General features: G+C 43.7%; 1 protein-coding gene across 1 annotated transcript; it reads left to right on the top strand.

The window, feature by feature from the left end:
* Nucleotides 1–20,244: 20,244 nt before the first annotated feature.
* On the top strand, nucleotides 20,245–26,604 carry Ccl5 (C-C motif chemokine ligand 5). Its single transcript, XM_020174828.2, has 3 exons — nucleotides 20,245–20,417; nucleotides 21,631–21,742; nucleotides 26,133–26,604. The coding sequence occupies exons 1-3, from the start codon at nucleotides 20,342–20,344 to the stop codon at nucleotides 26,218–26,220; spliced, it is 276 nt and encodes a 91-aa protein (XP_020030417.1). The 5' UTR covers nucleotides 20,245–20,341; the 3' UTR covers nucleotides 26,221–26,604.
* The last annotated feature ends 720 nt before the right edge of the window (nucleotides 26,605–27,324 follow it).

Below are 27,324 nucleotides of genomic sequence, written 5' to 3'. Positions count from 1 at the left end.
CAGGTTCTATAAAGAATGCAGCAGTGTAAGTGTGATGGTGAAGACTGCAAAAGACAATTTTGTACTATTTGATAAAAACCTACCAAGAAAAGCAATTTTTAGTAAGGATCTTATTAAAATTCTTATTACACCATTTGTCCTAGATTCTGCTTTCCACACACAGAATTGAACATCTAACATACCTAACAAATGAATCATTCTATAGGTAAAAACTATAAACTCTGGCCAGGCACCACTGGCTCATGCCTAAAACCCTAGCTACTTGGGAGGCTAAAATTGGGAGGATCAAGGTTTGAGGCCAGCTTAGGCAAATAATTTGCAAGACCCCATCTCCAAAATAACCAGAGCAAAATGGCCTGGAGGTGTGGCTTGAGTGATAGAGCACCTGCTTTATAAGTGTGAAGTCCTGAGTTCAAACCCAGTTTCACTAAAAAAAAAACAAACTATAAACTTTGGACAAAAATTTTAAAATACAACTGAGAGCTTGAAAGTCTTACAAAAGCAGGCAGATTTTGGAGGGGCACTGAAAATTGGAGTGAGAAACAGGCATGATTCCTATTTTTTGTGTCTGGCCTGAGGGCAACATCAGTTATTATGGAAAATGGCACAGTGTTGACTAAAACCTCAAAGGAAAGTATGTGATATTTCTGGACAGATGGGCCAAGGGAAGGAGTCTGAGGCATTAGTGACCACAGGAGAGTAAAGGAGAACCCTAGTAGGAGAAAATCTACAAAGGGAAATCCCAAGTTCTTTGTATAAATTTAGCCCAAGTTTTTTACTGACTCCTGAGTCCTACAAACTTGGGTAAAACTGAAAGAACTTTGCAGTTAAGACTTAACAAATAGAAATTAAAGAATAAACAAAGTGTCAGGAGCCTGTAGGCTAATTTCAAACTTTCTAACAAATGGATAAGATAGAGTGGAGTGGGGAAATAAGCAAAGAAATAATTACAGAAAACTCCCCAAATGTGGTAAAAAACATAAATTTACAAATTTAAGGTTGGCAAATCCTATACAGGATTCAAAGACATCCATGACTTAAGTGCATTAAAGTCAGACTGCTGGAAACAAAAGATAAAAAGAAAATTTTGAAAGCAGGAGAGGTAAACAACACATTGCATAGGAAAACAATTTGAATGACTGAAAACTTCTTATCAGAAATCAGGAAAGCAACCAGGCATTGGTGGCTCATGCCTATAATCCTAGCTACTCAGGAGGCAGAATTCAAGAGGATCGAGGTTTGAAGCCAGCTGGGACAAACAGTTCATGAGACCCTATCTCAAAAAAAAAAACATCACAGAAAAGAGGGGTGGGGGCCGCTGGTGGAGTGGTCAAGTGGTGAGAAGAGTGCCTGCCTAGCCAGTGTGAAACCCTGAGTTCAAACACCAATGCCACAAAAAACAAAAACAACAACAAAAAAGCCAGAACACAGCATCTGAAAGAAAACTTGTGGACAAAGCACTCATGATCAATCAGTCTTCTATGCTGAAACCAGATGCACAAGAATGGGAATTCAGCCAGGCACCAGTAGCTCAGCTACTTGGGAGGCTGAGATGGGCAGAATAGCAATTAGAGGCCAGCCCAGGCAAATAGTTTGCAAAAGCCCATCTCCAAAATAAACAGAGAAAAATGGACTGAAGGTATGTCTCAAGTGGTAGAGCACCTGCTTTGCAAGCACAAGACCCTTTGCTCAAACCCCAGTCCCACCAAAAAAAAAAAAAAAAAAAAAAAGGGAATTCAAAGCCAGGTATGGTGATGAATGCCTGCAGTCCCATTGCCTAAGGACTGAGGCAGGGTGATCTCTGAGTTTGAGACTAGCATGAGCAACATACTAAGAGCCCCATTTTTTAAAATATCTGGGCAACGGGGTTCAACAGCAAATGCCTTTTCCAGCTGTTTCTTCTAGTCCATGCTCTGTATAAAAGCAGTAAATGGACTTTTACATATGCAGACAGTTAAGAGTAATAAATTCAGCTAAACCATTCTAGAAGGCCAAGGAGAACTTAAATCGTCTTTAAATGATCAAGGCTGGCCTGCAGGCGTTCTGCAAAGGGGATGACTGGGTACAGTGGAATTAAGACTTTCAAACAAAAAGGAAAAGCAACATTGTCCCCAAGGAGGCAGAGCCCTCACTCTGGGCAAGAAAACTGATGTATCGTCTTAGTCTAAGAATGCTGATCTGAAGGTTGGGGATCTTTTGAATATAACAATAGATTACCTAATTTGTCAACTAACTAGACTCCAAAAGAACCTCTCCCCAGAAAAACGGTTGAAGACTTTGGGGATCCTAGAAGAAAAGTAGGAACAGCAATGGGTAAGAACCTTTTCCCGAATCTCCAAGCATATCCCATAGAGATTAATAATTTAGTGAGACCAGCCTTAGCCCTGATAGGGACAGCAGCTGACAGCAGCCAAAGTACAGAATGGCAACAGCACAGGAAAGCCAAGTCATCACAACCCTTTGTGGGAGACTCTCTGGGCTGGGGTCTGAGAGTCAAAACTGATTATTACCTACAGCTATAGCTGATCCTACTCCCAGTCTGGGTGCCCCCAAAGCAGTTATTCAGATACCAGAACACTGGTGTTATAAAGTATGACTATATTTGAAAGCCTTTTGGAAATTCGTAGTATAATTCATGAAAGCAAATTTGGGAGGATAGAATAAAAAAGGGAAAGGAAGGGCAGCAGAGTGACTCAGTGGGAGAATACCTACATAGCAAGCAAGTACTGGAGTTCAAACCCCACTACTACTGCCAAAAAAAAAAAAGGAAAAGGGAAAAGAAAGGAGAAAGCAAGCCACTAGCACAGGCAGCCAAGTGGGGTAGTTAGGCATTCTCTCTCTCTCTGTTTCCTGGCCACCATGATGTATGCATTTTTGCCCCACCATGCCCTCCCTGCCATGATGAACTGGAACTGAGAGCCAAAATAAATACTTCCTCCCTTTAAGTTGTTTCTATCAGGTATATGTCACAGTAATGAAAAGTTAACACACACTGCCTCCTGTCCTGCCATGAAACACCCAACCTATAGGAATCCCACAAAGGGGCACAAAAAACATCAAGAAAATCAAGGCTCAAGGAGGGGGAGGGACTTGCCCAGGGCCACACACTTGGTAAGAGAAGAAACATACTGATGGAGAACAGGAAATGCAATACCAAAATATGGCACTTGGCGTGCTGAGTGTCTTAAGCTGAAATGAAACCCACCTGGGGACTGGGGTAAGATTTAAGCATGTTAAAGCACTAGTAGTGATTGTTAAGTCTCTGTTAATGTTAATGAAAAGGCTTTATTGTAAGTGCCCTTTTTAATGTTATTTTTCCTTTAAATAAAACTAAGATTTTGGGGGTTGGGACAACTTGACTCCCTAATTGACAACTGTTAGACCCTGGTACCCTGGCTGCCTTGAAAGAAGGACTATCAGCCAAGGAGCCAACTGCTTGGAGTACACCAGCCCTGATGCTCTGAGCACTCCATGGACTCCTTGAGGAAGCTACACAGCAACCACAGCTACTTGCTGCCAGAGCACAACACTGCTTCCTGAAGAAACTGTCCCAGCCACAGCTGGTTTAAACAGCTTACACTGGACTTTTTGCCATCACAAGCCTTGGTAAACTCTAGATGGCCCTGCAGATATTTCTGTCCAGGTCAAGGGGGAACACTCCCCTCTGGTGGTCCCACAGAAGGCATGTGACTGGCGCAAACACAGTCCTTCATTTGCATGAGGGACAGCTGTGACTGGTGCAGACACCCTTGACATACCTGCTTTCTGGTTATATAAGCAACCTGTTTGACTCATTTTGTAAGTCAGCCAAAAGATACCTTTCTGTCCTGCCTCCTGGTGTTGCAACATTAGGCCCAATAAAAGACTTCTCTTGAGTGGTCTTTTCTTGCCTATACTTGATCTTTATCATTAGTAGAGTGGGCTGAGCTGGTAACATGAAGAGAGGATGGCAGAAGCAGCAGCGGAGCAGTAGCAAAAGTGGCAGCAGTAGCAAAGGTGGCAGTGGTGACTGACCGTGGTAAGAGGGCAGCAGAAGAATTCCAGAGAGTGGCCAGGGCAGAAATGTTAAGAAGCTGAGGCAGTGGACCATGAGAGCTATGAAGAGCTGAAGATCAGAAACTGGGCTCTGGGCTCACAATTCTAGAAGAACTGTGGAAAAGTTGCAGAGAACTACTAAGCCATAAGGGCTAAAGTCCCAGACCCCCTAGGCCTGAGGGCTATAACACTTGTCACTGTAAGGCTACAGATCCCAGCATCCAAGGCCCTACAAGACCTATAAACTAGAAGGTGCCACCTGTTGCTGTCTGCTGCTGCTGCCCACTACTGCAAGTTGAGGACTACGAGAGCTGCCAAGCACTGAGCTGCTGGGGGCTGAAGCACAGAGCAATAAGCCTTCAACCTGAGTGCCTAGAACCGTAAGCACCTGGCCTCTCAAGCTTGGAACCTGGAGAGCCCTAGCCATCGGTGCTTGGTGCTGTAGCCTCTGGGTCTGCCAGTGTAGCTCCTAGGCCTTAGGCAATCAAGGGCCTGAGATTGCCAGCTCTGGAAGAGCAGAATTCTCCTTGCCTGTTCACTATTCTTATCCAGGTAGAGCAAAAGGACCCCAGTTTATTAGTAATGTAAGAAAAGTGAGAAAACCACAAAAGCAGAAATATCTCTTGACCTCTTTTCTCTCTCTGACTTTTTTCCTCTCCCAAAGTGTGGTCATAAAAGAATTATCTGACCTACCTGTTCAAAAGTAGGTCCAAAGAACTTCATTCCATAGAGGCCCAACCATATGCCCAGGAGACAGAAGAATATGAACAAATAGGCCTTTCTAAGTCCCTCTCAATTCACTACTATTAGGTCATACTCCCTTTATCATACTTTTACACGACCATCCATTCATCAAACCTAAGTATAAACTAGGTATGGTGGTACCGTATGCCTATAATCCCAGCACTCAGGAGGCTGAGGCAAGAGGATGGTGAGTTTAAGGCCAGTCTGGGCTACATAGTGAGTTCAAGGGCAGCCTGGGCTACAGTGAAACCCTGTCTCAAAATCAAACATAATCTAAGCATAAAAATACAAAGTTTTTAGGCTGGTGGGATGGCTCAGGTCCTAGAGCGCTGGCCTAGCATTCGGGAGGTCAAAAGTTCGAGACCCGTGACCACCTAACAGAAAAAATACAAAGTTTTCCCTGGGATTTTCATTTATGAAGGCTCCCATGTCACATAAAAGTTTGGTTAAATAGATTTGTTACATTTTACTCTTGTTGATCTGTCTTTTGTTATCAGCAATGAACTTTGTAATGGGTAAGGAAAGATACTTTTTCTCCTGTACAATACTCAAAATCCTCTCCAAAATTCACGCTTTTCCTCTCTACCCCACAGTTTCAGGGTGAAGTCACAGGCTGCTGTGGCTGGAGTTTGTGTTGACAAAGTAGTCAGAGGTGAGATTGTCAAGATGTTTGAATGCCATACATAGAAGGGTGAAATAAGGCATTATCGAAGGGGAGCCTTGGATTCAGAAAAATCTGGGTATACATTGTAGGGAAGAAAAGCAATTACTGTTTTCTTACCTACTGCAAGGTTCATGACTGAGACACTTATAACAAAAGAGAGATTAACAAAAGAAAGGCATGCAATTTTATTTAATATAAATTTTATATGACACAAGAGCCTTCAGAAATGAAAACTCAAAGATATATTTTCATGGACAGTCATGTAGAAGTATGATGGAAGGACAAATGTGTATGCTCTAATAGCAACACACAGGTGGAGCAAGGCAGAACATGGCCTATTTGTCTAGATTCTTTTGGTCTCTGGAACAAGGGTCTTATGATCTTCTTTCATGGAGGTGGCTCGGAGAAGTCTTTTATGGTCATGTTTCAGGAGAGAAAGGTCAGAGAGTCACATTCCTACTTCTGCGGCTTTCTCAGTTTCCTGCAGCTTAAATTATTCTGTATGCAAAGGTGCCACATTTTGGGGTAGCATGTTCTATAACCCATCAACATTGTGTTTCAGTAATCAATACTGTATAGCAAATCACTCCCAGAATTTTATGGCATAAAACAACAACCACCTATCATCTCTCATAGTTGTTACAGTTCAGGAAAGACTTCACTGGAAGGTTATGGAGGCTTCCAGACTCATCTTTGTCACTTTCTGTCTTCCCACATGGCCTCTCTAATATGGTAGTGTCAGGGAGGCTTCACTTCAAAGGCTTCCAGAGCAAATATCTTAAAAAGAACAGCAAGAAGCTATGTAACCTTTTCTACTCTAGCCTGGAGTGTCAGTCTGCATCTACCACTTAAGACTGTCACAAAGGTCTGAGGACATAAGGCATATGTTCCACCTCTGGATGGGAGAAAATCAAAGAATTTGTAAATATGCTTTAAAGTCACCTGTCTCAGTTAACTCATGTATACAGCATAACAATTTCCAGCTCAAATGGATGATCTTACTTTAAATAAGTATGACTGGCACACAGGCATACAGTTCCAGCTCTTTGTGTCTTTAGACTATTACCCACAGACAACTTAATTAACCTATATATAAAATAGAACTAGAATTGTATCCCCATCACAGGGCTATAAGATGATTCATTTCAAGCAATTAGCATAATGTCTGCAAAGTAGTAAATTAATGCTCAATAAACTTCAATTATAATTTTTACTAACTATTCTTTATTAGAGTTATTGTTACTATCACCATCAAGAGTCTTCAGTGGCATCACCTAAGAGGAGAAATAATGGTGGAAATTATAGACCTGCAGATTGCTGATGATTCTCAGCCAGCAGGCTGGTAGCTATGAAGAAGGTAATATAAGTAGTCCTATCCACTACACACTAATTGTGCCCTTTCCCCAAGGTGAGACAGGCACAAGAGTCAGGCCTGTTTTAAAGGCCAAATATGGACTGCTATGGGCTACCAGAGGATGCTGTCAAGGGAGTGATAAGGCAAATAGTGGTCCCCAGTGCCCAAGCTGAATATAGACCCAAGAATTTCAGGGCAAGAGATACCTAAGGCCAGGCAGATCAGCAATACCAGGTGCATCTGCCAGTGGCAAAGTGGGGACAACCCAGTTGAAGCTCAAAGTCTAGGATCCAGACTCCTGGAAGGCAGAATCAAGATCAAGGCCAAGCCGGGTGCTGGTAACTCACACCTATAATCCCAGCTACTCAGGAGGCAGAGACCAGTAGGACTGCAGTTTGAAGCCAGCCTGGGCAAATAGTTCATGAGACTCTATCTTGAAAAAAACCCAGCACAAAAAAAGGGCTGATAGAGTGGCTCAATGTATAGGCCTTGAGTTCAAGCCCCAGTACTGAAAAAAAAAAAGAAGAGCAAGGCCAATTTTTGGTCTTTAAGAATGTTTGGGAAAGCACTCAGGAACTAGGATCTTGGGTACCTAAATTGAGAACAGAAGCCCTGTCCTACAAATTGGTATATATATTTGGAAAATGGATTGGGGGATTCTAGGAAAGACTTGGGCTTGGAATTCAGGACAAGACAGGACCTCCCAGAACACATGCTAAAGAATGATAAAGAGGAACTCAAAATTCAAAATATAAGCCATGTGCTTTTTACTGGAACCCACTGTGAGAAAAAGGAGGACATTGCAAGTTGTATGGGGGAAAGGGGCAAAGTGACTCTCATTCCCTTCACTTTGTATCTCTACAGGGACTCTGTAATGAAAACATAACAACAAAACCTTTCCTGATTTCATTTTTAAATTACATTGAGAAATGCAGTTATCTCCCTCAGCAAGATGGGTATAATTTAAACCCAGTGGCATCACTAGCATATTGCCTGTTATCTGATGAGCAGACCCTCACTTTGGACACAACTGTGTTGAAACTCAGATTACCCATCTGGAGTAGCTGTGGCTCTTTCTTGTTATGAGTTCAAATGCAGCCAGCTCCTTCTCCCCAGTGAGTTTCACTAAATCACAGACGTATGCCAGCAGAATTCCTGTGGATCCAGTTTCTGACCTAAGGGTGACCTTACTCTATCAGAAGGTAAGAAGAAAAGTCCAATTATCCCAACAGCTGGCACCCAGAGTTGCTCTTAAAAAGGGAACTGCTATTGTTTAGGAAAATAACTTACAAGGTCAAATAAAAAGTAAATGGAAGATAGGAATCTTAGGGCATGGGTTGGGAGGTGGAAAAAGGAAAAGCGAAACTACTCTGCATACAAAATGGACAAATAGTTGAAAGTGAGGACCATAAAGAAAGGGGGAGAGATGCTGGGAAAGAGGTATATGCCTGAAATCCTAGTAACTGAGGCAGGAGGAGTGTGAATTCAAGGCCAGTGTGGATTACATAGTGAGTTCCAGGCCAGCCTGAGCTACATAGAGAGAAACCGCTAGGAAGAAAAAAAAAACAGTCTGGACACAGTGGTTCATATCTGTAATCCCAGCTACTCTGGAAGTGGAGGTGAGAATCATGGTTTGAAGCCAATCTAGGCAAAAGAGTGAGACCCTATCTGAAAAACAAACTAAAAGCAAAAAGGACTAGGGGCATAGCTAAATGGTAGTTCAATCCACAGTAACAAACACACACACACACACACACAAATTCATCAAACTGCAGGTTTTGTACACTTCAGTGTACTCAAGTTACACCTCAATAATTTTTTTAAGGAGTGAAAGAGGTAGAGGGCTGTGTGCGTGGCAAAGCAGAGATGGCAGTTCTGTAGTGCTCCCTTAGGAAGTGCAGGCCCATCTGTTAAGAAAAGGGGAGCTCTGAAGGCAAGGCAGAGGCTGGTGTAGCCAGCTTGAAGAGCCCTTCTCTACTCTATAGCTCCCTAGCAGAGCATCTTGTCAGTGGTACAGTGGGTCTTGGGAGAAGGTAGAGAGGTGCCATGGATGAGAATTACCCTGTTAGGGACTAGCACAGATAATCAAATCTATATGCGTATAAATGCAGGACAAGCTGCTTGTGGGATTGACTGACCACAGGAAATGGAGTGCCATTGGAAGGGGACGTTGTATTCTCAGTAGGAAAGTGAGGTATTTTCCCACAGTATACCCCCCTCCTTTTCTCACTCAAGCAGATGGTCTGTACCATGCACCTCCTCCACCTCACTCAGGGAAGAAATGAGGCAGGCAGAGAGCAAAGCTATGAGTCTGCTTGTGTATTCTAAGAGCCTAAACATCCTGCAGGAAGAGTAAGAGAAGATGTATTCGATGTCTTCACCAGCGTTATCAAGGAGAGTAGATAGCTTTGAAACAAAGAAGAGCCTCCCAGTTCAGCAGCAGAGAGGTGGGTGCTGCACACATGGCCCAGCAGGCAGGAAGACTCTAAAGAGGAAGGGCTGCAGGACCATCCAGGCAGATGGGCCACAGCAGCCCTGAGAAAGGTTTCTATGACCTTCCTCAAGTGTGACCCCAAACCATCAGAAAGCCAGCAGACCCACACACTAAGCTAACTCCAAGAAGGATGGCCCATGGATTCAGATAATCCCAAGGGCCTCCCAAATACCTGGACACTACAAAAAGACTGAGGTTAAAGTTTCCCACCAGGCCAGAAAACAGCAGTAAAAATATATAGGAGTAAAGTTTTATTTCTGTCAACCTTTTGTAGACTTAAGATTCCTACTACAACTATATGTACTGTGTCCCTTGAATCTCTTTTTTCATTTGAATCTTGTATGTTTGTGTTTTTCTTACATAGTTGCAATTTTTTTGTTACTCTGTGTCCCTGGATGGCCACCTATAAGGGAAACAGTGTCAGCTAAGGATGCTCCCAGGGTGGCTTCCCAGGAACCCTGGTCTGGCCACAGAGCCCTTTCATGCAATCCTGAGGCTGAGCCACAGCCAGACTGCTATCCTCCCTCCTGTGATTGCTGGTGGCCAAAGTAGCTGGATGCCCATCTGCCTCCTTTCTTGTCTAACTGTAAGACAGTTCCTGCCAGCTTCGTGGAGCCACCATTTTCCTCTGCAGCCAAGTTCCAGAAATCACTCCCCTGGGTGATTAGTCCTGGGTTGTGTCTTGTCTGTGCATATCTCACCATGTCCTCCCAGTCCTTTGAGACCCAGGAGTCTCAAAGTGAAAATCTTGCCGTGGAAGTGCCTCTTTTTAGCTTAGAGTTCTCTTGTCACTTCCTAAGAAGCATCTATTTCTGTGTCTGTCTCCAACCCAGAAATGCTGTCCCAACCCAGCACAAAGGAGCAAGAGGAAGCGCAGCTGGAAATGAGAGGGAAACCAGTACTCACTGCGTCTGAGTTCTCACTGGGCTATTGACTTACGCAGCAACTGTGCTACACAACTTTGCTGTGCCTTGGTTTTCTTGTTTGGGACACGGGGTTGTCAATACTACCTCCCACACCTGAGGAGTCGCCTGAAGCAGTGGAAGGCAGCGAGGGGGTGGGTGAGGGCTGGGATGGGGCGTGTGTCACATGGCCTCAGAGAACCTCTGCTGAGGGAAGTGGATCTCTCACTGAGTTAAGGAGCAGAAGGTCTAGGATTGGGATGAACTCCATAGGAATTCTTCCTCCAGCATCTGCTTGAGGCCACAGAACAAAACTGCATCCATTTACTGAGAAGCTACTGTGTGTCAGATACTGTCTGCAATTGCCTCTCCTCTTCCTGGTCCTCTGAGTTCAGTGGACAGTCAGCCCACTTCATAGATGAGGACAGTGTTCCACAGGAGCATGGCAGAGGTTGGAGTTGGAACCAAAGTTTGTACGACTGTGAACACTGCTCTCCCCACTATGCAACCCCCTCTGTCAGAGGAGGTGATGATCTAACACCCTCCCCAGACCCTTCTTCCTTGGGGAGAAGCATATAAGGTTGTGTTTGGGGTGTTAAATTTGATTCTAAGAGCCCACTTCCCTGATGTGGTGAAGGCTGGGGTGAGGGCTGAGGCAAGGGAGCCTCAGGGAGGAGCTACATTCGAGTCACGCCACCTCAGAGAGCACCTCCAGAGAGCACCCAGTCTCTCGCTGGTCTGAGAGGAAAAGGAACCTCTGAGGGCAGGATGAAGTTCCAGGGGAATTCTCCCTCCAACACCTGGGCATGACTCTTTAAAAATCAATCTAACGTTCACATGACGTGAAATTCTAAAAGTACAAAGTGGTATACAAGAAAAAAGAGGTCTGCCCCCTACCCTTGTCCCCAGGCCTCCCTCCTCTACCCTTCCTGACAGGAGGGTAACTGTTACCAGTTTCTTAGCTGCTTCCAAAAAAATGTTTATGCATTTACAAGGATAAATGAGTCTTTTGCATGAACACATGCACACGCGTGTGTGCACACACGCACACACACACACTGCAGCAAAGTCTATAAGCCACTCTGACCCCCTTTACTTCTTTCATTTACTTCATCTAGTTTAGAGATTGTTCCATATCTGCAGGTGGAAGCTGTCTCATTCCTGCTAGTGCTGCCTGACGCTCCATTATGTGAGAGTGCCAGAATTACTTCACCAGTGCCTTACTGATGGACAGTTAGGCTGTCACAATCTCCATTACTACAACCCATGATTTCCTCTGCATAGATCGAGTTGCACATGTGTGAATACATCTGTTAGATAAATTCCTAGAAGTAGGATTGCTAGTGCTTATTAAACACAATACATGCTTTTAAATATTTAATAGCTTATACCAAATTTCAGAGTGTAGTAATGTATGGCTAACAATGAAAGGCAGCCAAGGGAGTGCTTTTTCCATGAAGACAAAACCTTCAGCTGGAAGAGATTAGCTGAGAGGTAGACAGTCAGGAGGCCTATGGCTGACTCAGACATCCAGCCTAGGACAAATGAAGATGAATAGGCACCATCAATAGGGTTGTTCCCTATAGGGAAGTCACCCATTTCACTGATAAGAAAACTGAAGCTCAAAAAGGTGACATGCCTCACTCAGGGTCGTGGTCTGGAATCCTGTGACTCCTGCAAACAACATGTGCTCCCCCTCTGACCACAAGCTGTGGTCTCCTGTGTTGACTTGGCAAACCCAGCCCTTTCCTACTGTGTGATGCAACACTTAGGCCTCCCACAAGGTTCAGAGCTTCCCCTCACCATCCTTCCCGTCTACAAGAAACAAGACCAGTCTCACACCTACATCCTCGCCCAGCTGCTGCTTTCTGAGGCCCCTACAGCCTTGACCACTCACTTCTGAGGTGGGTAGAAGTAATTACCCTGGATGTTCACTTACCAGTGTAAGGAATGGAAATGACCAACAAATCTACTCCAGAATCACTACTGGGTGGTGGGCAGTGAGAGTGTGAAAGAAGTCAGCACACATGAGCACAGGTGTTCCCATCAGCCACTCTGGAAATCTGAAGTAACCATGGTGAAGTCATTTTCTTTCTTTGTACTTAGAAAGTATCTCCACATCTATTAACTCATTTCACCTCCACAGACAGTAGTTCTCTGAGTTGGACAAGGCATGGATTCTTATATTCATTCTTTTCTTTTTGTGTATGTGGTACTGGGGATTGAACCCAGGATTTTGTGCTTGCTAAGCAGGCACTCTACCACTTAGCCAGGTCCTTAGCCCTTTTTGCTTTAGTTATTTTTCAAGTAGGGTATTGCATTTGCCTGAGGCAAGTCTTAGATCATGATTCTCCCACCTCTGCCTCCTGCCTAGCTGGGATTACAGACTTGCACCACCACGACCATGCCCGGCTCGTTCTTTGAGATAGTCTTGCTAACTTTTTGCCCATGCTAGCTTCAAACCATAATCCTCCTATCTTCACCTCCAAGTAGTTTGGGTTACAGGCATGAGCCACTGAGTCTGGCCCTTCATTCTTTCTATCTTATGGATAAGGAAATGGAGAGATGACTTGTCCACTGCTAGAGAGAAGCAGAGACCAGAGTCAACTCAGGTTTCCTGGCACTGAATCCTGGTCTCATTCTGTTCTGCCCCCATAATAAGCAATCTCCTGGTGGTATGAGATGTTCACAAAAACTCTTATCTCACCACTAAAATAGGTAACATGTCCCTAGCAACATTCTAGTACATAGATGTATATGAATTCCTTTTCCTGTACCTTCGTCTTTGTTTCAGCTCCATAGATAAGTCTTTTGCGAGGAAACTCTTAGATGTTTCTGATTAGCAGCCTTGTGCTATATCTAAGTGCTCGACATGGCTTCTTGAACATGATGGATAATCAATGAAAGCATGTTGTTTGACTGACTAAGAGAATGGGTAGATACATGGATATGTGGATTGATAGATGGGTGGGTAGCTAAGTGGGTGGAGTATTGGTTGGTCAGTTTGTTTGTTTTGTTTTTATTTTTCTGCACAACATCCATTCTCCATTCCCAATATCACCTTGGCAAAGTTTTGGAATTCTTCCCCACCCCCCGCATACACAGGTCCTGCAAATCAGATGCTCTATCTTCTCCCAGCCAAGAAGCAAGCAAATGACACAAGCTTGGCTGGTTGTACTCCTTCTCCCAGGACTGAATCTTTAGTAAAATGAGATGAAGATGGGAAAATTAGCTGGAGTATGTCTAGTTAAACAGTGGCACCCTGATGAGGCCATTAAGTAGTACCAGCTATTCAAATGCCTAGTCTTTCTGGTTTCTTACCTGTCCTTTTTCCAAGCCACGGTCCCCAATGCTCTGTTCATTCTATGAACTACTCCGCATTATCCACAATACATTGCCCTCTTGACTTAGTTAGCAAATGTCTCATCCACTTATGAACACAGAATTTTAACCCGCAGACAGTGCAGAGACGAATGAGTGATAAAAGGATGGATGAGTGGAAAGCTGGAGGAGTAAAGGAGTGAGTAGAGGGAAGACAGTGGCGTGGCATGATGGGTAACTGAAGGCATGCAGCATGCCAATGGAGCTAAGTAGGAAGGCAAATCCCAGGCCCTTAGAAGGATGAGAGAGAAGGAAAGGACAGTAACCCCTCAGCCTTAGTAGGAGTAACAGGAACTGTTGGAGGCAACAGGCCTCCAGTTCCAAATCTCTCGCTAGTACAGCAGAAATAATTTGCTTTTTTTCTTTTAACTGAGAAGGAAAGGGCCTCAGAAGTATCATTAGATCTCCATTTCCTGGGTGAGGAAACTGAGGTTCACAAAATGCAAGTGGTTTGCCAAAATCTCACAACTAGGTTTGGAGCTGAAGGGGGACTAGAATTCAGGCCTCTGGTTCCCAGTCCATTCTTTTTTTCACTACTCAAAGCTGACTCTAGAAGGAATGACTGACTAAGGAACAGAAACCCTGACTAGAGGAAATTTCCCAAGAGGAGTTCCTCACCTGAGCTGCAGTTCCTCAAATAAGGTTCCCAATATTCTAGCCAGAATAGTCTGTGGGCCTAAGTGCTGAGGAAGATGGACAGAAAGGGGCAGGAGAAGCAGCATAGGAGAGAAGCAAAGATTTGGAGAACTCTACCTTTGAGACTGGAAGCAATGGGCAAGAAACCAAGGGGCTACTGGTGGCCAGATCAAAAACAAAGCAAAAACAGTATCCAGACCACAACTACAGAGTCCTGAAAATTTTGCCACTTCCTTTATCAGCTTTTCTGTGAAACTCATCTAAAAAAGTTCTGTGTATTGGCCTGTGGGGACAGCCAGGAAGGAAGGAGGGACCATGTCTCAGTCCATAGCCTAGCTCTGAAAGAGAGAGGTCCAGTGAAGCACAGAACACGGGGCTGAGTGTCTGAAGGGCACTGGATGGAGGGTGGAAAACTCAGGGCACATCTGAGTCATGACCACTTCCTAATGAGTAGAATAATGTCCCAAGGGTCTGGCATGGCACCTGACAGCTCTCCCATTCCTCATCCCCATGTCGCTGAAGTCTCAGCTAATAAGAACACCTTTATTGGGAAGGAGAAGACATAAAGGAAAGAAATGCTAGAGTCAAAAATCAGGGGAAGAAAGGAAGGAATTGTTTTTGAAGCATCTACTTTATGTCAAAAATAGTGTTGAGCACTTTACTCATCGCCTCATTTAATCCTCTGAGGCATCCTAGGAGCTAGGTATCTTAGGCCCCATTCTCAGAAAGGAAACCAGAGTGTAGAAGAGTTAATAATTTGTCCAAAGACACCTAGAGAGTAAGTGCTGTCTGATTTCACCTCAAGTTTGTCCTGCTTCATCAGGCTTTATGGCTTTATCAGGCTAGAGACAGCAGAAGTGGCGGGGCCAGTGCTCTGACAATAAGGATTCCTAAAGAGTAAAAGACAGGGTATTTCACTTAGGGGTATGCATGAAGAAAAGAGGAGGCCTCCAACAAACATGAAGAAGAAAACAAAAATGGATTCCAATGTATCAGGAGGAATAGGACCTGAAGTCATCTGTCACCCAGCAATTTTGGAAGAACCATGCTTCCCTGTGGGCCTCACTCCTATGGCCATCTGAGCCCTAAGATACCCTGCATGGCTCCTTCAGAAACCCCACGCAGATGAGCACATTTCCCATCAACAAACACACCACATGCGGTCTGCAGCTGCAGAAAACAAGTGGGTGTTCACAGCCACGGTCCTGTGTGGTGAAAGGTGAGAAGAGTGGGGGGGAGACTGCAACCGTCCGGCCTGAATGTGGTCGGAACTATTAGTGCAGTTGTTAAAGTCAGTACCCCTGACCTACTGAAAAACGTATTTAGTGACAAGGAGGGAAAAGAAGAAAGGAAAGAGATAGAAGTGAATAACACAGAAAGAACAAACCAGAGCTGGGACAAAAAGGCAAGGGCAGGATGTAGTAAAAAGGGTCCTGGATGGGGTCTGAATCCTGTCTCCACCTGAGCACATCCCCTGAGCCTGCTGGGAGGCCTCAGCTTGCACCTGTGCTGCTGCCTTCTGAAAATCCTTCAACCAGTGCCAGCAGAGCACCTGCCCCAAGCAGGATCCTACAGAAAGAAGGAAAGTGATACAGCAACTTGCTGTTGCAGGTGGTAAGGTGGTCGTTTCCCTCCTCTGAGGAAAGAAGAACCAACTCTACAACTTGCAGATGAAGAAAATTAAAGCTTTTGGGAATAAAATGGCTTTGCTTTCTTAGGGGCCCAGGTTCTTAGAGGCTGGGTGGACTTTCCCTGTTTTAGGCACTTCGTTAAGAGCAGCCAGAAGAGGCAGAGCTTCCCCACCCCCACAGTCATAGGGAAACTCCATGTCTGACCAAAGCATAGGAATGCACATGGAATGAGGTTTCACTTTCGCTGGCTTTGCTTGGTTTCATAACGTCACAGTGTGTGACTTGGCTGGCAGCCATCTTAGCTTTGGAAAAAGAGTGAATGACAGAAGAAAAACAGTCTAAGCCAGGACAAGAAGGGAGGGGAAGGGCATGCTTGGCTGGAGGAGATGTGTGCTTGGCTCTAGAGAGACCTGTGGAAAAGAGGTGCCAGAGCTATGACGGCTGATGAGAGCCAGCCCATCAAAGAGAACTCTCTACATGCAAAATGACAAGTGTGTCTGTACAGGTGTCTACCTATTGGTAGAAGGTGTTCACAGCATTCAGCAGTTTCTTAAATGGCTCCATTACCCCCAAATAGGTGGGCCCAATCTCTCATTTCACAGATAAGGAAACTTGAGCCCAAAGGAATTGATCATTAATGAGCAACAGAGGAGCCAAAACAGAAAAAAAATAAACTGTGTACTCTCACTTATCTGTGAGATAATAAAAAGTTAAATGTATGTAAGAAAAGAATAGAAGTACAGTTATCAAGGGCAGGGAGGTGGGGGAGACTGGAGATAACGGTCAAAGGGTACAAAGTTACAGTACTATAGGACAAATAAGTCTAGAGCTCTTACATACAGGATGAGGTCTATAGTCAGTAAAGCTGTATTGTACACTGGAAATTTGCTAAGAGAGATTTCAGATGCTAGCACTATATGTACACAGTGATAACTGTGGGAAGATATTCACATACATTCATTTGTAGTATCATGTTACCATGTATCCGTGTGTCAAAACTTCATGGTGTACATCTTAAACATATATAATTTTTATTAAAAATAAATAGAAATATGTAATGCAGCTGGATTTTGAACTCTAGAGAGACCATATACTTAATCAATATGCTATAAGAAGTTATTAAGACTAACCGAGCACCGAATTAGCATCTACCATGTCCAAAACATTTGCTGAAAAGCAGTGGAAGAAGACAAAAGACAAATAGAAAAGAAAAAGGATAGGACGCTATGTTCACAAAATTAAGACAAGAGACTCATGATTAAGGAGTATATATTTATTTGTGTATTGTCTGTCTTCCTCCCCCACGACCCCTCCACAGAGATGTTCCAGAGGGCAGACCTTGCTCACCATGGTGCCTTATATATTTCTGGTTCACAGCAATTCTCAATAGTAATTTGTAGAGTGAATAAAGAATGATAGAGCAGTGTAGTCCATGTACACTGAAGGCACAGGGAAGGAAGGATGGCTCCATGATGTCTATGCCTCACCTTACAACCTCTTAAGCCCATCCATGGTCACTGTGTCCCTTGATCCTGTCAGCCACCAATGTAGTGGGTCAGACAGGCAAGAATTCCTAGTTTTCATAAGCATAAAGTACTGAGAGAATAATTTTGATAGTTACTGAGCCCCATTCATGGGACCTTCTCCCTGTACCAGGTACCATACTGCTTACATGGACTTTCTGCAATGGCTTATAGAATCAGTGCATTTCTGCCAGAGAATAACTTAATAGATAAAGTCTGAATCCTGATTTTGCAAAGGGGGCAAAAATGACAGAGATGGAATAAAAATTAGGTTCTTCTCACTCCTCTGTTCTTCACAATCTACTGAAACCACCAGAGGGAAAGAAAGATGCTCCTGTCATTCTTTTTGCCTATTTCCACTCAGCAACAGCCCCCCCCATTCCAGTCTCACCACCATTTAAACATAGATGTGTGCACACTCACCCAGCAAAAAGGTACACTGGGATTCATGGATGAAAAGCACATTGGTCCCTTCTGAGGTGTCCTCACCTCTATCCTCAGCTAGTGTTCTAACTTAGAATTCCTGGTATGCAGAAAATACTTTAAACAGAGAGCAAGAAAAAAATAGGCATAGAGCTCTCAGAAGACAATTGAGTTTTGGTAAGGGTTGCAGGATTTCTCTACTAAAAAGGCAATTGGTAGAAAGTAAGCCCAATGGCAATTTCTACCACTGTAGACTGTGGCCTTAAGTTAGTCACTTAACCCCAATACGTTTCAACTGACTTATCTGCTCAAAGACTTTTTGTAATAAAGAAACATTTTTTGTAATAAGGTTCACCAATTCATATTAACTAGGGATGTAGTTTAGATTGCTAAAAATCCCAAAGTATGGAATATCCTTAAATGGACTGCCATCTCCTCACTTTTGTTTTTGGTTTTGGTTTTTTATTTTTAAGACAATGTCTCACTATGTAGTTCAGGCTGACCAAGAACTCCCAGTCCTCCTGCCTCAGTCTCCCAAGTATAGGGTTTAAGGTGTACACCACCATACCCAGCTTCTCTTTACTCTTAATAACGTGATAACAGCTAATGTTGTTAAGTACTTGACATTGCACTACAGCCATTTATAAGGACTTAATTTTTCTAAATAGCTATGTGAGGGGTCATTATTATTATCACTGATTTATTGATAAGGAAACTAAAACCAGAAGGACTGAGTAAGCTGCCCAAAGCCGCCTGGCTGATAAACATGCCTCTGCTCTTAACCACCACCTAACCACAGCCTCCATGTTTGATAAGTTCACTCACACCAAAGAAGAGGGCTATGTTAAGGGACCAATTAAAATAGGCAAGACATTTTTGTGTGGATAGATGAATGTTTCTAAAGTGCTTGTAATTTGTTTCTTTGAATGAGATGGGCACCTAGCACCTGGACGGGTCTTCGTAACTGTTGACTGCCTTACTGATGTGAGCTTCTGGAAGAAGCTGGGGTGCAAGTATCAAGAACTCCTAGGTTCTGAGCCCACTTATCAGCTGTGTGACCCTAAGGATGTTAATAACCTCTCTAGACTCAGTTTCCTCTTCTGTAAAGTGAGAATAACAACCACTCAGCCTCAAAGTCATTGTAAGGAGAAAGCATAACAAGGTCTTCTCAGTCTGGTGACTTAGTCACCCTCAGCCACTAAGTTACATATGTGACAGTAGCTATAAGAAAATGTTCTCAGAAGTTCTGCCATTTTAAAATTTGGCTTTAGTCATTATCAATAAATACTTTTCTCTTATTCAGAAGCCAATTTCATCCCGACCCAGGCTGAATTCTGAAGTAATTCTGTCACTAATTCTGAATTAATGAAGACTTACTGTATCCAATTCTTTAGAATGGAGTAAGTAAGGACCCCCACCTCTAGCCCTCTACCATGAGTTCAGTTTTGAGGATGACCCTGACCATGACCCTGACCATGAAACCTTTAATGTCAAGCTGTATTTAGTGGACAGAGCACTGAAGTGGGAGCCAAGATGTAGGATTCTGATACCAACTCTGTCATTCATTTGCTGTATGTTCTTAGCAAGTACTCCTGCTCTCCGGTCCTCGTTTTTTCCTCTGCAGCTGAAGAACAGGCAAAGAACAATCCCTAAAGTCATTAGTAGATTTCATGTTCTAGGTCATGCTCAAGACCTTGGAAATGAGATGGGATTCCAACATTTGCTGAGTTACATGACAGTAGCTACCAAGAAAATATCCTCAGTGTGTGTTACATTTTTAAAAATTGTTCTCATCTGTAAAACTGGGATAATAGTAAATAAGCTGACACATGCCAAAACAGTATCTATCCCAGTATCTAATTGTGCCACTTTGTAAACAAAGAAGCAGAACTCAAAGACATTAAAGAATTTCCCCCAAAGATCCCTCAGCAAATAAATGGGGGTGACCTTGTGGTAGAAGCAAGAAACCCCCTCTCTCATAGAGATGACTCTAATTCCTGTCCAATGTCCAGCTCAGATCCACTGCCCCAGTCAGAGAGTGGGTACTCTCCCCTCCTTTGGGGACTACATAAAACACTTGCAAATAACATCCTTGCATAGATGAGAGAAGGGGGATAAACCAAGCCCAGGCAGAAACTTGGAAAGGAGCCAAATGAAGACTGGTGCCTCTGCTCCTGTCCTAACTGCCCCTCCGCCTTGCTTGCAAGGCAGCAGCTTCCTGCTGTCTGAGGAAGAACTGCCCAGGAAGGTGAAGCTGAGGATGCCAGCACCACGGTGCTTGGACAAATAGGGAACTAATGAACTCAGGATGGGAGGACAGTGGGAAATGGAAAGAGACTCACATTTCTGGAGGTTATTTCAGTTTCCTTTTCTGTTTTGTGTGATTTACTTATGATGTCAGCAAACACTGAGCAGCTGTTTTGGAAAGTCCCCTTGTGGGGTGCTCCTCTACTGGCCTGGCTTCCTATAAAGGGCCCGCCTGAGCTGCAGAGCATCCCTGCAGAGCATCCTGAGACAGCACGTGCCTCTCCTACAGTTTGTGGCTCCAGGTACCATGAAGACCTCCGCAGCTGTCCTTGCTGTTATTCTCACTGCTGCCGCCCTGTGTGTGCCTGCATCTGCCACCCCATGTAAGTCTGGGACCATGGAGTTGGTCCATCCTTGCCTAGGATGTCCACCTCATCCTGCTGTCCTAGATCTTGCCCTCTTTCAACCATAGCATGTATGCTGTCTGAACTCCATTATTTACATTCTTATATATTGTTTTACCCAAACGTTCTTAGAGATCTATTGTCTCTAAGCTGCAGGGACCCCCTGACCAACTTTCCTGTGTCTCCAAGGCTTACACCACTGAGCCCTGCTGGTGATCACTGAGTGTGGGCTGATATTGGGGATATTAGCAGGCAGGGGTTGCTCAAGCTGACCTTGAAAAATGACTATCTCATGCCTGTTACCAGCAAGGTTTCTAAAAACTTTCTAAACACTTAACAAAACCCTCCTGAGACAGGCATATTCTCTCACTTCCTAGATGGAAAATTGGGGCTTAGGAAACAAAAGTTAATTGGCAAAGCCCTGTGTTCAAACCCCAGTACCCCAATAAAAATAAAACTAATTAATTGTCTACTATGGATCAGGCACTGTGCTGACTGCTTTGCATATGTCATTCAATACAACTACTCTTTGAATAGTTGCTCTTGACTGATAGAGGGGACACAGAGGCCCAGGGAGGTTAAGATAGGAAGTGTGGAAACTGGTATTCAAAGCAGCTCTATCTGGCTGGGACAATAAACACCAGAGCTCTGCTGGGGAGTAATAGTCAATGACTTATTTGGAAGCATCTTGAATTAACACACCAACAAGAAGTTCTCTATTTGGAACCCAGCCAGGGGCTCCCAAGATGCCATATGCATCTTTAGGCTAAGCCATGGGACTTCAATTTTGGAAATCTCCCTACAAATACCCTATGTCTCAAAGAAACCCAAGTTTCAAATCCACTGTAGATCCTGAAAGAGCAAGAATGAAGGCAGAGGGTCCAGGACAGAGCAGGAGGAGCCCCAGCAAATCCTGGCAGCCAAGGGCAATGTGTTCTGTTATAGACAGAAGGATACAAGCTTGACTCAAGGAATAGATGGGGATTTGGGGAGATCCTCTCATGCTTCTGTTGGAATCCCCACTCTGCCACTGTGTATTCATGGCCAAGTGACTTTACTTCTCTGAGCCTTCTCTGCCAAGGTGGGTAATAGTGTTTTCAGGTTAAGTCAGGTAAATGCACACACAATGTCCAGCATACACTGGAAATGAATAAAGAAGTCTCCTACCTTCTTTCTTTCCTTTTTCTCCCAGATGCCTCAGACACAACTCCCTGCTGCTTTGCCTACATTTCTCGCCCACTGCCCCGCACCCACATCAAGGAGTATTTCTACACCAGCAGCAAGTGCTCCAACCTGGCAGTTGTGTAAGTCTCAGCCCCATGGATTTCTCCAGGGGGAACAAGCAATGGACAATTTTGGATCCCAGAGCAAGCCTACCCTCTGAGAGGGTATCCTACCCACACTCACCCATCCTCCAGCTTAAAACAACTGTGCCTTCCTATCTCCAGCCTGAGTCCCTGGTTATATTATAAAAGGACTAGGCAAGGTGTTCTTGGAGGATCCTGCCCGCTCTGATGGGCCAGGTTCCTAGGACATTAGTCTTTGCTGGTACGGCATGGAGAAGATTGACTCTATCATCCCTTTCCAGAGTGTCCCATATTCCACACCCAGAGGAGCTAGGAAGTGTCAGAGGTCAGGACCCCAACTGTAAAAGAAAACAACAAAAAAAACCTATCTATTTAGGAAGAAATAATGAGATGAGATTCATCTTTAAATATGTATGCTAATGCATTTGGGAAAATATAAAATATAATAATCCCTACTACCTGGGAAGATTTGTGTGACAAATGTGTGTGGCCTAAATTTCACATAATAGCCCTGGCAGGTATGCACAATTCTCTCCTTGTCTCAGGTAACGAAAACTAAAATTCATGGACATATCCAACGCTACACAGTAAGTGAGGGATGGACTGTGTCTGGAACCTCTTCTTTCAATTAAGTAGCAAGGTCTTTAATTACAGGTACTTAAGAAATTTAAGATAAAAGAGACTTAAGGAATGAAAATGGGGCAATCACAAAGTTTCCTATAAATTGTTAAAAATTTTAACCCTGAAATTTTCATGATACTGGCAAAGTTATAGGTATTCAGAGATGGACTTGAGTCCTGATGAATCCCTCAAAGTATAGTGGTTAGAAAAAAGAATAGTGGTAATATTTAGAATTATTCATTTTACTTATGAAAACAAATATTTCCCAGAAGAAAAAAATTCTTCCCTAAGCATCTATTATGGGCAGACAGAGATTAATGAACCCACCCTCCCTCCCTGCCTCTGTGAGACTCATACCTAATAAGAGGATCAGACAGGCACAGCAATGACTAGAGCAGCCTGCAAAAGAACACTGATAAAGGAAGGGAGAAAATGTACCCAGATTCAGGGATGAGGACTGGGGATTTAGAGGAGGTTGCTGCAAAAGATGCTGTTTGCAGAGAGAACTGAAGTGGTAGAGAAGCACCTGTAGGATGGGATTTACTAGACAGAGAGAATGTCTCCAAGATTCTACTTGGTTTGTGTGGGGACTCATGTAAGAAAGCATAGAGGGCTGTAAGTCAGGGAAATGCAGCAAAAGCATTTCCAGGTGTAAAATGAGTGTAACAAGGAAAAGCCAAGACAATAGGAGTCCAGCTAAGAGGTTGTTGTAACTATCCACATTCATAGTGTTGGAGGCTAATGGTGCCTGGAGGAAAAGAGAGACAAGAATGAGGAGCCAGAATTATTCAGGGCAAGGGACTTGAGGTCAAGAGAGGGAATGGGGTAAGGATGACACTGGGGTCTCAACACAGATGGTGAAGAGGTGTGGTACACCTTAAGTCTGGAGGACAGATTGTTTAAAAAAAATTTTTTTTCTTTTTTGGTGCCTTGCCCATGCTAGGCAAGTGCTCTACCACTGAGCTACATCCTCAGCCCTGGACACACTGTTTAAAGAGGAAGAAGTCGAGCAAGACAACCCTGTGGAAGTGTTGGGCAGGAGTGTAAACAAAGGGCTGGTAGCTAAGGAAAGGCTGTGTTATTAGAGGTGTGACAATCTCCTGCAGAAGGAAGAGGCCTTCAGATAAAAAAGAGGACAAGTCACATTATCTTAGTGAGCACTGGCTTCATAGCTAGCCTGCGGTTAGAACTCCAGCTATGCCACCTTGATAAGCATGGGCCCCTCCTTTAACTTTCTGAGCCTCAGTTTCCTTAACCAAAATGGTGACCCTCAGTGGGTCACAGAGAGAATAATAAATACCTAGCTCATTCCCTGTCACACAGTAGGTATAAAATAAATGCTAACTTACTATTATCATCATCATCTAAATGTATTATTATACAAAGAAGCAATAAGTGAAACTTAAGGAATGGACTCAATTCATTTAGTCATTCATTTACCCATTCAATAAACATCCACTAATCACCAACTGTGTGCCAGACCTGGGGCCAGAGACTCTAGAAAGAACACATAAAAAAAAAAAAAAAAACTTGAAAGGGCAGTGGCTTTGAGAATACCTGCTCTTAAGGTGGAATGAGGGAAGCTAGTCAAGTAGAGGCACCAAAAATGGAGAAAGGAAGGGAAGATTTAGCATGGAGGATCTGCTCTTTGGTATCACGTGCTGTAAGGAGGAGGAATTGGAGTTCTGAGCAATCCTCACCATAGGGGTTGGTGTCCTGGCCTTTTGACTTCGGCCTCAATCCAAGGGTGCCAAGGAGAGAAACTAGCCAATCCTGTATGATTCCTTGGTTGATCAAGGACAGGGCTTATGTCTGAAGCTCCCACATGGTCCCAAAGAAGAAAACAAATTCTAGGAGGCAAGAGAGCCCAGAAAACTTCTTCTGCTCCCTTTCTCACCTCTGCGTACCAGGGTTGGAGAAAGAGGGATGGTCAAGTGATTCCAAGTGAGGCTCAGAAAAGGGGAAGCAGAAACCCAAAGAGCACACATTGCCCATGATAGAACCCAAAAAGTAACTAAGAAACCTTACTCTTACCAGACAACCTAAGCCTTCACTTTGAAAATATTTGTACTCAAGAACATGCAGGGTAAGCTTAAAAATGATTAAGATGGTCAATTTTATGTTATATGTATTTTACCACCATTTTCAAAAATTTGTTTGAATGCTATTAGGCATGGAATCAGAAACTAGCTTAGCAACTTTGACATACATACTGATACATGCATAAGGAAAGAATGAAAATCCCACATCTAAGAATGAATGAGATATTTAAGTGTGGTAGGTACAATACTTCAATACATTGCATTTTGATTCAATCTAAGGAACACATTTTTATATTCCAAAATATGATAGTAATTGCAAAAAAGAAGGCTGAATTACAAATTTCCCATGTTGGGTGGGACATATAATTCCTTTGTTAGGCCATATAATAATGCAGCATACTATGAGGTTCAATAAGATTTTAAAAATAAACTTCTGAGAGCGCCTCCCTAGCAAGCATGAGGCCCTGAGTTCAAATCCCAGTGCTACCAAAAAAAAATAATAACCTAAAAATAAACTTTTAGACAGCTGCACAATAGTTAATTCTCTTCCTATGAGAACTTCGTACTCTAATGTTCTAACTTAAGTAAAATTAATCAATTTAAAATAATAATAATAATATGTAGAAACACATCCTAAAGGAGAAGACAAAATGGGAAAGGGCTAAGTAGGTGAGGCTGACCCCACTGTAATGTGTTAATTGTCAGCACTACTCTCCAGACTCACGTCTTCCCCAGATAAAACCAATCTCGAAGCAGGCAGGCAAGAAGTCAGCTGGACCAATTCTCATGACTCCCACTGTTTATATTTCTAGTTTATACCACCAGTGTCTGCACAGATAGAGCCTTGAACTCTTACAGGCCTCCCAATGGTGGCTGGTAAATTGGGGAAGTGCTATGGCACTGCCAGTATCTCAGGGTCCTCACCTTTCTTAGCCATGGTCTACTACCAGGACCTTTGGTTTCATGTTGCTCTAAGCTATCTACCCTAAAGCAGAGGTCTCACAGCATTCTAACAATGACAAGACATGTACAGTATTTTTCAAAGTTCTTTCCCACATATCATTTCATTTGAGCTTCATAATAGTTGTTAAAAGTGGGAATTTTTTTCTGCCCACATTTTAGAAGTTAGCAACTAGTCTCAGAAGCCCTAAGTGATTCGTCCACAATGATCCAACAAACAAGTGGTGAAACTAAGACTCAAGTACATGTCCTTCTTTCTTTTGCCCACCTACGCATAGATAGTCTCATGTGTTCATTTGCTGAGTGTCTGCTCTGTGCTAGACATTGTGTCACCTAAAGCCAAACCATATGTGCCTAATTTGAGCACTTCTTATCTCCCACTTAGTTGCCTATGACAATTTCTGGGGGACATCTTTCTCTCTCTGCATCTTGAGCACTCAGCACATAGCCTGGAGCAGAAGTGCCAAGAAAAGGCTAGTAGTTAGACAGTTCAACCCTAGGCACCAGAAGTTCCACATCTTCTTAGCATTCCAGGCTGCAGGTGTTGGTGTTGGCTTAAAATGCACACAACTTTGCTACTGGCCGGGAGCCCTTAGACTCAACAGAAGGGGAAATGTCTTCTCCAAAAAGAAATAAAACCCAATGGAGCTCCAAAACTGCCCTTCCCCACTACTATCACCATTTCCTTTTATGCCTCAATCTACCTCGTACCCAAAATTGGCTGTCCCAGTGCTAACAAGGTCTCACCTTCTCCTCTCCCACAGCTTTGTCACTCGAAAGAACCGCCAGGTGTGTGCCAATCCAGAGAAGAAATGGGTTCGTGAATACATCAACTCTTTGGAGATGAGTTAGGATAGAAGGTGCATTGAACCTGGCCTATATAAACTCATCTGCTGCTACCTGCACTTGTCCTAACCAGCTTAGGAAGTTTCTCCTCAACCCCTATTCCCACCTATCCATGGGAGAGCACAGATTCTACCACACTGCAGCAATTACAACAGCCTCCATATCCAAAGCCTGGAAGAACTACTGAGGCCCAGGCCCTGCCTGGCACCAGGCAGTCTCTAGGCGCTGAGCTTCAAGTTCCTCAGATTGGTCATGGCTCTGTGACCAGGAAGGAAGTCAGTGTGCCTCTTGAGGCAAAAAAGGAAGGCTAGGCTTCCATCTCAGGCCCTCACAAAGGCTGACTGGCAATCATAATCAGCTTTTTATTAAAATTCTCTGTACAGTGACAAAGCTGGCTCCTGGTTTGATTTCCTCCTTGGGAATCCTCCTTCCCCACAAGCATTACACATGTGAGGGTCCAGGCTGCTTGCTCTTTTCCTAACCATCTTGAAGCTTCTTCCCAATCCCCAATCCCCACTTATCCCTGGAAGGGCTTGTATTCTACCACACAGAAGTTTCCCCTACCAAAAACCTGAAAAAACTACTAGATTGGTGTCCTCACTGGATTTGGGGGCTGCAGCCTTGCCCAGGAAGTAAAAGCTCTCTGAGAAGCAGACATGGACAAGCAGAGCAGGTAAAGTAACTAGTGACTTATCCACTGGGGTGGGGACAACAGTCACTATGTCTCCACCCTCAAGTCCCCAAGTGTGTATCTGTCTTCTGCCACAGCACCTCCCTGCTTCCTCAGACTTTGGCTGGCCCTTCCACCTTAGCCTATCCTACACCTATCTCAGTCAATTTCTTTACCACTCTTGCCCCCAGAACAGGATTTAATGGCAATCCCAAAGGCCCTAGTTCTTTCAGATAAGGAGAATGAGTCATTCTGTGGTTTTCACAACAGTAATGGAAACTTTAAGGTGGGGGTATTCCAACTTTCCTATCTGTGTCCCTTCATGTGAACGGGTATTATTAACAACAGATACTGTAGGTAACATTCATTGAGCACTCACCCTGTGCCAAGCATTGGCTCAGCCCTCTTACATCCATCACCCTCCTTCATCCTTACAACCC

This window comes from Castor canadensis, chromosome 11 (assembly GCF_047511655.1).
Source record: "Castor canadensis chromosome 11, mCasCan1.hap1v2, whole genome shotgun sequence".
NCBI lineage: Eukaryota > Metazoa > Chordata > Mammalia > Rodentia > Castoridae > Castor > Castor canadensis.
This window is presented reverse-complemented; position numbering and strand designations above follow the sequence as displayed.

What these genes read in the sequence shown, in the direction of transcription:
- Ccl5 (XM_020174828.2), top strand. Translation starts at nt 20,342, where the DNA reads ATGAAGACCTCCGCAGCTGTCCTTGCTGTTATTCTCACTGCTGCCGCC. An exon ending in GCCTGCATCTGCCACCCCAT is followed by an intron (nt 20,418 to 21,630) that starts GTAAGTCTGGGA and finishes TTTTTCTCCCAG; the next exon opens with ATGCCTCAGACACAACTCCC. An exon ending in TGCTCCAACCTGGCAGTTGT is followed by an intron (nt 21,743 to 26,132) that starts GTAAGTCTCAGC and finishes CCTCTCCCACAG; the next exon opens with CTTTGTCACTCGAAAGAACC.